This window comes from Tasmannia lanceolata, unplaced genomic scaffold, assembly GCF_043159265.1.
Source record: "Tasmannia lanceolata isolate RefF3 unplaced genomic scaffold, GAP_Taslan_0.1 ptg000020l, whole genome shotgun sequence".
NCBI classification, from domain to species: Eukaryota; Viridiplantae; Streptophyta; class Magnoliopsida; order Canellales; family Winteraceae; genus Tasmannia; species Tasmannia lanceolata.
In genome coordinates this window covers 30,072,918-30,082,905 of record NW_027518697.1, presented here as the reverse complement: position 1 = coordinate 30,082,905, position 9,988 = coordinate 30,072,918, and the positions used below count along the sequence as shown (strand labels likewise).

General features: G+C 38.7%; 1 protein-coding gene across 1 annotated transcript; it reads right to left on the bottom strand.

Moving 5' to 3' along the window:
- Positions 1–8,097: 8,097 nt before the first annotated feature.
- LOC143853951 (zinc finger BED domain-containing protein RICESLEEPER 2-like) lies at positions 8,098–8,871 on the bottom strand. Its single transcript, XM_077363646.1, has 2 exons — positions 8,250–8,871; positions 8,098–8,138 (listed from the first exon to the last, which is right to left on the bottom strand). Exons 1-2 carry the CDS (start codon positions 8,869–8,871, stop codon positions 8,098–8,100), a joined length of 663 nt encoding a protein of 220 aa, XP_077219761.1.
- Positions 8,872–9,988: the final 1,117 nt, after the last annotated feature.

Genomic DNA, 9,988 nt, shown 5'->3' with positions numbered 1-9,988 from the left:
TTTGTCACCATGAGTCATCAAGGAAATGTCACCTTTGGGGATGATACAAGAAGCAAAATCCTCGGTGAAGGTACTATTAAAATTAAGGACATTAAGGTTGAACATGTTTTGCTCGTTGACGGTCTTTCATTTAATTTAATAAGCATTAGTCAACTATGTGATCTTGGTCACAAAGTTCTTTTTGAAAAAGATAGATGTAAAATTTTGAATTCCAAGAATAATGAAGTTGAATTTGTTGCATATAGAGATGGCAATATGTATTCATTAGCATTAGAAGACCTTGAAAATCAAAACATCCAATGTCTCTCCGCCATGGATGATAACCCTTGGTTATGGCATAGGAGACTTGGTCATGCTCATATGGATTTAATTTCAAGATTATCTTCTAAGAATCTTGTGAGAGAGTTACCTAAACTCAAATACATTAGAGATAAAGTTTGTAGTGCTTGCATTCATGGAAAACATGCTAAAAACTCTTTTAAACCCATAAGTGTATTATCTACCTCTTGTCCACTCCAACTCCTTCAAATGGACCTATTTGGTCCCATGAAGACTAGTAGTAGAGGAGGAAGTAGATATATATATGTGATTGTTGATGACTACTCTCGATTCACTTGGGTGTTATTCTTAACTAGTAAAGATGAAACCTTCAAGAAATTTGTCAACTTGTGCAAGCGAATTCAAAATGAACAAGGGGTTTTCATAAATGAAATTAGAAGTGATCATGGAACCGAGTTTGAGAACTTTGAGTTTGATACCTTTTGCAATGAAAATGGAATCAAGCACAATTTCTCGGCTCCAAGAACTCCCCAACAAAATGGGGTAGTTGAAAGGAAAAATAGATCTATTATTGAAATGGCTAGAACTATGTTAAATGAGCACAATGTTCCAAGAAACTTTTGGGCGGAAGCCGTTCACTCGGCTTGCTATATTTTAAATAGAGTGCTCATTAGACCTCACCTCAACAAAACACCTTATGAACTATGGAGTGGAGCACCCCCCAAAGTTAGCTATTTCAAAGTCTTTGGTTGTAAATGTTTTATATTAAACATGAAAGACACCTTGCATAAGTTTGATTCAAAATCCGATGAAGGTATCTTCTTAGGCTATTCAACCCATAGTAAAGCTTATAGAGTCTATAACAAAAGAACTCAAATTGTGGAAGAATCCGTGCATGTCAAATTTGACGAGTCATTTGAACCTCCTAATGTCATTAATGAAGATGATGATGGTGTCAATCTTCTAGAGCCTCTTAGTCAAGTAGAGTCCATTGTCCAACCCTTAGAAAATCTTAATTTAGAAGGTCAACCTATAGAAGAACTTGAAGTAGAAAGTCTTCCTAAACATAGTAGAATCATGTCTAGTCACCCCTCTACTCAAATCATAGGTGAAACCTCACAAGGAGTTAAGACAAGATCTCACTATAAGAATGTTTGTGCCAACATGGCCTTTATCTCCCAAATAGAACCCAAGTCCATAAAAGAAGCTGAAAAGGATGAATTTTGGATGATTGCTATGAATGAGGAACTAAACCAATTTGAGAGAAACCAAGTATGGAGGTTAGTTCCTAGGCCTAGTGATCACCCGGTTATTGGGACTAAATGGGTGTTTAGAAACAAACTCGATGAGCATGGAGATATTCAAAGGAATAAAGCTAGATTGGTAGCCCAAGGTTACAACCAAGAGGAAGGTATCGATTATGATGAGACCTTTGCTCCGGTTGCTAGATTGGAAGCCATAAGGATGCTACTTGCATTTGCATCCCATAAAAACTTTAAGTTGTATCAAATGGATGTGAAGAGTGCATTCCTAAATGGGTATATTATGGAGGAAGTTTATGTTGAACAACCTCCCGGTTTTGAGGATTTCAAATACCCTAATCACGTATATAGGTTGGACAAAGCCTTGTATGGTCTAAAGCAAGCTCCTAGAGCTTGGTATGAGAGGCTTAGCTCCTTCCTATTAGAGAGTGGCTTTCAAATGGGCACGGTTGACAAAACCTTGTTTATTAAAAGAAAAGGAAAAGATATGCTTATTGTTCAAGTCTATGTAGATGATACAATATTTGGTGCTACCAATGATAAGATGTGTGAAGAATTCGCACAATCCATGCAAAAAGAGTTTGAGATGAGTATGATGGGAGAGCTTACCTATTTCCTAGGACTTCAAATCAAACAATGTAAAAATGGAATTTTCATCAACCAAGAGAAGTATACTAAGGAACTCCTTAAGAAATTTGGCATGGATAGCTCTCAAATCAAGCCAACTCCTATGAGCACTTCCACCAAATTAGAAAAGGATGAAAGTGGGAACCCGGTTGATGAGAAAAAGTTTAGAGGAATGATAGGATGTCTATTATATTTGACCGCTAGTCGGCCGGATATAATGTTTAGCGTGTGCATTTGTGCTCGGTTTCAATCGGGTCCTAAAGAGTCTCATTTGAGTGCCGTTAAGAGGATATTCAAATATCTCAAAGGAACTCCTTCTTTAGGATTATGGTATGAACGATCGAATGAATTCAATCTAGTAGGATTTTCGGATGCCGACTTTGCCAGTTGTAGAATTGATAGAAAAAGCACAAGTGGCACTTGTCAATTTCTAGGAAGGTCTCTAGTGTCCTGGTTTAGCAAAAAACAAAACTCGGTAGCCTTGTCTACAACCGAAGCAGAATACATTGCGGCCGGCGCTTGTTGTGCACAAATCCTATGGATGAAGAACACTCTCATGGACTATAATCTTGCATTTAGTAATGTTCCAATCCATTGTGATAATACAAGCGCCATCAACTTGACAAAAAATCCAATTCAACATTCTAGGACTAAGCACATAGAGGTAAGGCATCATTTCTTAAGAGATCATTCTCAAAAAGGGGATATTGAAATTAAGTACATCCACACCAATGAACAATTGGCGGATATCTTTACAAAACCCCTTAATGAGGATCGATTTTGTGACCTTAGGAGTGGACTCAACATTTGGAGTCTAGATCAAATGAAAGAGTTTACACATGAAGCATGAATAGAAGACATAATTATCTTTGTATATATATATCTCATATTTTGATTGTGACTACATGGTTTTTGATGATCCAACCCTAACTCTAAAAATCACTCAATTGGTACCCATAGCCCACTTCATTTCAAGGGGGAGTCGGTACCATCACCCTAAATTAAGATACTTAAAACTTTGGCCTTGCGCCATCATGAAAACCCTCGGAAAGTCATCTATGTTCATGCATTGGATCATGGTTGGTTAAGTTGCAACTCAAAATATCACATATAACTCTGTTCTCCTCCCATTCAAAAAAAAAAAAAAAAAAAAAAAAAAAAAAATTCTCGGAACTCCGAGATTTTGTCTCGGAACTCCGAGGAAATGAACAGAGGGCTCTGGAGCGTTTCTCGGAACTCCGAGAAAATTTCTCGGAACTCCGAGATTTCTTCCAGGCTTCTCGGAACTCCGAGAATCGGACAGTAGAAAAATAAAAAAACGCGTGTGTTCTCGGAACTCCGAGACTATTTCTCGGAGCTCCGAGAATCGGTCCAGGAGCGTTAAAACCCCTGGATCCGGTTCTTTTTTTTCATTTTCTCCTCTCCCCTTTCCCTCTTCCTTCCCTTTCTTCTAAAATACTACCTCCATTTTCGTTCTTTCTCTTCCTTTTTCTCCTTCCACAACCCCTTTTCCTCCTTCAAACCATTTCCTTTACCTCTCTTCTTCCTACCAACCCATTTTTCTTCTTAAAACCCTAAAATTTCTCCTTTTTTTCTCCCCTTCTTCTATTTTCTTCCATTCTAGGGCTATTTCCTTGTTTTTAAACCCTTATCCTTCTCTATTTCTCTATTTTTCTCTATTTCTCTCTATTTCTCTCTATTTCTCTTATTCTCCTTCATTTTAGGGCTATCTCTCCGCTCACATTTCTTCTCACAATGCCTCCCAAAACCAAAAATCTCAACATTGGAGGCTCCTCCCAAGCTGCAGACCCTGAATACTTTCCGGAAGAAGTTCCCGAGGAAGAAGGACCTTCTCGGAAGAAGGCAAAGGCAAAGGCTGTAGCGGCTGAGGTTGTGCCTAACTCATTTTTTACCGGGGATAAAGCCAAGAAACTCTGGGCCGACATCGGCACTAGGGGCATCCTCACCGGCAGGTACATTGATCCTCCTGTCCTTCAAAATTTCGACTTACAGGCCAAATTTGATGCCCTTCACTGGACATCCATCCTACACCTCAATGAACCAGTATACCCTCGATTGGTGCGTCTCTTCTACGCCAATCTCACAATTTCTCCTTCCTTCTTCAAAATTGAATCCAAAATCAAGAAAACAGTGATCAAACTCAACTATCACACCTTTGCCACTCTTCTTGGGATCAGCTTTGATGGCCTCACTCACTATTTCTGGCCGGAAGATGGGACCCATTCACTTGATGATATCGATCATGACACGGTCTATGGTAGGATTACGCGGAACTACCACTCTGGTATGCCCGTCCAATCCGCCGACCTCATTCCGGTAGCGCGTATGCTTCACAACTTTATGTACCACATCTTCATCCCTCGTGGTGGGATGCATGAAGCCCTCAGACCCTTAGAGGCCTATCTTATCTACAGCATTCTCGAGGGCCGCCAGCTTTGTCTGCCGTACATCATGTTTCGCTACATGTTTCAGACCCCTGGCCGCTACCGCTCTTCGTTGCCCTATGGCATGGTCCTCACCCGTGTCTTCCGTCACTTTGGCATCACCTTGGATGGTGAACTGACCATGACTCCGACTGCCCCGTTTGATGAGCAGACCTTTAACCGCATGGCTTTGAATCAAGTAGCGGTTGACGATGCTCCTGCCGCTGGAGGCGGCTACGAAGCCGATGCTCAGGTTGCACCGGCCCCGCATCCATCACAGGATACATCTTCATACTGCACTCGCCAGGATTTGGCTCAGATGCAGGAGGCTATTGAACGATCCATGGCCTCACAATTTGCGCAGCTATCTACCCATGTTGACTCTGAGATCTCTGCTCGCTTCCAGACCATGACTACCCACGTTGATGAGCAGTGGGCCGCTTATTATCGCTACCTCTCCGGTGACCAGTGGGGCCAGGCGCCGGGCAGCTCTTCTCATCAGCCACCGCCTCCTCCGCCTCAGTAGATGGCTTGAGTTCTCTGATGCTCAGATTTCTATTTCTATTCGGTGTATCTATCTGTTTCTGTTGTGTATCGATAGTCTTTGGACTATACGCTGGTTGTATGGATCTTTTTTTTGGGATGTTTTAGGTTTATCTACATCTGTCGCCCTTATGCTGTGTCATGAATGCCTTGTATGCTGACTGATTGTATGCATTTTTCTGTATGCCATTTCACATCCTCTATATATATCTCTATGTTTCATTCTTTTTGCTCGCATACCATGTATTATGCCTACTCTCTTTATCGCATTTCACGTTACTTGTTCATTTGCTCTCACCTACCCTCACTCCTTTTGTTCCACCTTTTTGGTGATGACAAAAGGGGGAGAATATTTGAGCTCCCAATGCATATATTAAGGGGGAGCAAAGCTCTATGCTTAAAATGTTGCAATCAAATTTTCATCCTTAAAGTAATGCCTTAAATGTTCAATTAAATCAAACTCTTAGGGGGAGCCCAAAGTGTTTTATTCATCCCTAAAGGGGGAGCTCCTACCCTAAAACAAATTATGTTTGTCATCATAAAAAAGGGGGAGATTGTTAGCCCAAGGGTTCAACAAGTACTCCTATTGAATTGTTTTGATGATTAACAAACTAAATTTGTTTTAAAGGTTTTATACACTAATGATTTCCATTGGCAAAGTTATAATGTTCACAGTGTACCATCCTCAAGAGTGCATGACAAGGTTGAACTCAAGCACAAGAATGGCAAATCAACTCAAGCATCAATGGAGTTGAGTGAAGACATGTCAAAGCCTCTACAAGGTGCCAACAAGATTGAAGACCAAGTAAATTTAGAATGTAAATGGTCCTCAATGTTTAGTCTAGGTCTATGGCACAAAGGAGAGTTAAAATCAACCTAGATAGAATTTAATGGGTTTGTGAATGTTCATAGTGGTGTCTCAACATTGTTGGACCCTCATGACACTCCATTTATCTTGAAAAATCAAAGTTCCAAAAGCCCAAACAAAATCAGCAAAATATAAGGAAAATCTGCTGGCCGTAGGCTTCTCGGAACTCCGAGAATATTCTCGGAGCTCCGAGCTCGGAACTCCGAGAAAATTCTCGGAACTCCGAGAATTGTTCCAGGTTCAAAAAAATAGCCGCTCGGAGCTCCGAGCCCGGAGTCCGAGACGACCGTTGGGGTGCGAATATTTTGTGATTTTTTGTCCCCTCTATTTATATGAACCTAGGGACTCTTGGGTTTTCTACCCAAGGACATTACAAAGATTTCAAGAGCACAAAAAGTTTTTTGTTCTCCTTCTCTTGAACATCTTCACTCTCCATCTCTCTCTTGTGCCATTTACCTTAGATTATTCTTGAGAGACCTTAGGACCTTCACTTGTTCAATCTTGTTCTTGTGAGAGTGAGTGAGCTTTACCTTAAATTAGCCTATCTAGAGGCAAGCAAGCTTTTTCATTTCATCTTCTTTGTATTTGGCACAAAGGGCGCCGTAGAAGACCCTTGGAGTGTAGAGCTCGATTTGTACAAGGCGGAAGGAACGCCGTATTTAAGTTCCTTGGAGAAGATAGTGGAATCCTCAAGGAGAGTAACTTGAGAAGAGTGGAGTAGGTCTTGAGATAAGACCGAACCACTATAAAAATCTTGGTGTCAAAGCTTCTTTGCCTCTTCACCTCTTCTTGTGTGGTAAGTTTTCACTATTGCTTTGAATACTATTTTTGATTTCCTATTCAATCTAAAACTAGTGCAATCTAAGTTTTCAAAATTCTTAAAATTTGAAAAGAAACCCAATTCACCCCCTCTTGGGTTGCTAAGTGGAATTTCAGATTGGCTCAAATGCACTTTTCTCAATCAATTACGAAGTACTCATGATGAACAATTTTCAAAATTGTTTAAGGAAACTACTTCTGTGAGTAATAGGAGAGTGTAAATGCTCAGTTGCTTCTTTCAGTTGATGAAGAACTGAAACAAGAACTCAGGCACCTCTAAACCAGATCAGTTCGATATCAAATCCAATTTGAAACCCTAAATACAGAACATTGTTGCAGTCTGGAATCAATCAAAAAGTAGAAACTTCTGTCAGTCAAAAGCAATAGGTATAATTGCCGTTACGAGGGGAGATTAATACCATTTCGGAAAAATAAATAACATGATTAGCCATTATATGTGAAGTAGTAGAGTCAAGAAATTGAATAAATGAATAAAAACAAATGCAATTATTTGCACCCTTGAAACACAATGTGGAACAGAATATATAGGCTTTGTTGGTTTAACATGTAGAATCTTGCCTTCCACCACATATAACAATAACCCATTGCTCCAAGTGCAGCAGCTGGCACCATGTAAGAGGCAAAATTTCCTAACAATAACCCATTCCACCACATATAGCAATAACTCATTGCGCCAAGTGACTGACAATAGATTCAACTGAAAATCATCTTTTGAATGGGAAGATCACCTAGGCTCACAAGTCACAAGTCAGAAGGATACATTATGGGTACATGCATAATCTGATATTAAAACTCTATGTAATTATAACACGGCAATATGATAAAATCAGATAGTAAACCATAAAAACTAAAAAGATCTTAATGATGGAACAGTTACATTAAAACAATTATAGTTCAACTCTCTTCAGTTCATGAGATGACAATTAAAACAGTTATAAATAACTAAATCCAAGACCATTGCCCAATCCATTTTAGAACATATCCATTATCCAAAATTCCAAATCAAGTCATCAACAGAAATAAAGTAACTCAATCCAGCCATCCAGCTATCAACTTGCATCATTTCTCCTCAAATCCAATATCCATAGGTATTTTCTGAAAAATAAACATAAGAGATTAAGAGTAAGTAACTCAATTAATTATTTATCATGAATCAAACTTACACCCCTTTTCCTCTAATCTTACAAGAAAATAATTGGTTACCATGAATCAAGTAACTCAAGAGTTATGTTTTTCATGAGTCAAGATCAAAAGCTTCAAAATCCGTAGCTATGCCTACAAAAAAGAAAAATAATTATATATGTATTAGAATCGACATCTACACAAATTGGAATTAATTAAAATTGCCAACAAGAAGTTAAAAAAGAAAACAAAGAAAAAAAATACCTGACTCAAAATCTTCTAAGTCATGTAAGTTCTCTTCAATATCTATAGGAATTGGTGAAGCTCGCAACCAATCCTGTGTACAAATCAAGCATTCTACTAACTTAGGAGTTAGAGAACTACGAAATTTATCAAGTACTCGACCTCCTGTACTAAAAGCTGACTCCGAGGCAACGGTAGAAACAGGAATAGCTAGAACATCACGTGCAATGAGTGAGAGAACATGAAACCTAGAACAATTTAACTTCCACAAATATAATATTTCAAATGTCGACCCCCCCTCCTCAACATCTTCCTCCAAATATCTATCTAATTCCGTCTTGCATTCCAAACCCTTGTCTCTTCTCAATTTCTTTCTAAAATCCGACATGAAATCTAACTTTGCTTGCTCACATCCCTCAACACTTGGTTGATCAACATCCATGTCACTTGCTACTTTTGGTGTGCTACTTGAAGATGATGAGAGTGAGTCCACCCTTTGGTAATACTCAAAAAGACGAAGCAATGTGTCCCTCACTCTCTTTTCAAGTAAATTAACCTTTTCAGAGCTATAAAGTCTTGAATAACAAAATGTCACATACTCTAATTTGTAGCGAGGATCCAACACTACCGCAACCAACAACATTATGTTGACTTTTTCTATATCTCAACAATATTTATCAAACTTCTCCTTCATCTTCATTGCCATTAATTTCAGAGATGGGTCTACATCTTTTGACCAATCAAATAGAATTTTTTCAATTGCACACACTTCATGAAAATATATATTAGAAGTCACATACAGAGTTCCAGATAAACGATTAATCATATTGTAAAAGGACTTCAAAAATCTATGCAATAATCAAGCATAATCCCAATCAAATTCAGTAGGAACCGCATCCTTCAAATCAATCAAGTATGATGAATCTTCCTCTTCCATCCGTTCAAACGCTTTTTGGAATTTCAATGCAGCATCTAACATTAGGTATGTTGAGTTCCATCTTGTTTGAATGTCTAGGCAAAGAAGACTCTTACATGTGATTTTCTCCTTCTCCATACATTCCTTAAATCTTTGGCTTCTAGCAGGAGAACTCCTAATATACCTAACTGCCCCACGAATATTATTGATTGACATCTTCACCTCATTTAAACCATCCTTCACAATTAAATTCAATATGTGTGCACAACACCTCACGTGCAAAAAATCACCATCCAACATCAAACAATTTTGTGAACTAGCATTTGTCTTAACAATTCTTCTTCTCAAAGATGCAATAGCCGTATCGTTGGAACTAGCATTATCTACAGTTATTGTGCACAATTTTTCAATACCCCAATCAATCATGCATGACTCTATTGCCCCTCCAATGGCATCACCTTTGTGACTAGCAATTAGACAAAAATTGATTATTCTCTTATGAAGATTCCAATTTTTTTCAATAAAGTGAGCGGTGAGACACATGTAAGACATGTTTTGCAAAGAGGTCCATGTATCCATAGTGAGGCAAATTCTTTCATTAGACAACAAACCCTTTAATTTTTCGTTCTCCACAGCATACAAAGCTAAGCAATCTCTAGCTACAGTCAAATGAGAGATCAACTTCAACCTGGGTTGCAAAACACTACAAAAATACCTAAAACCTTCATGCTCTACAAATTTAAAGGGCAACTCATCTACTATTATCATCTTCGCAAGTGCATCCCTACATACATCTTGGTCAAATTTCCAAGAGACAAGACTATTATCTCCTTTTTGTGTCACT

Coding starts and splice junctions, on each gene's coding strand:
- LOC143853951 (XM_077363646.1), bottom strand. CDS start 8,871: ATGTTGTTGGTTGCGGTAGTGTTGGATCCTCGCTACAAATTAGAGTAT. Junction 8,139..8,249: donor CTTAGAAGATTTTGAGTCAG/GTATTTTTTTTC, acceptor TCTTTTTTGTAG/GCATAGCTACGGATTTTGAA.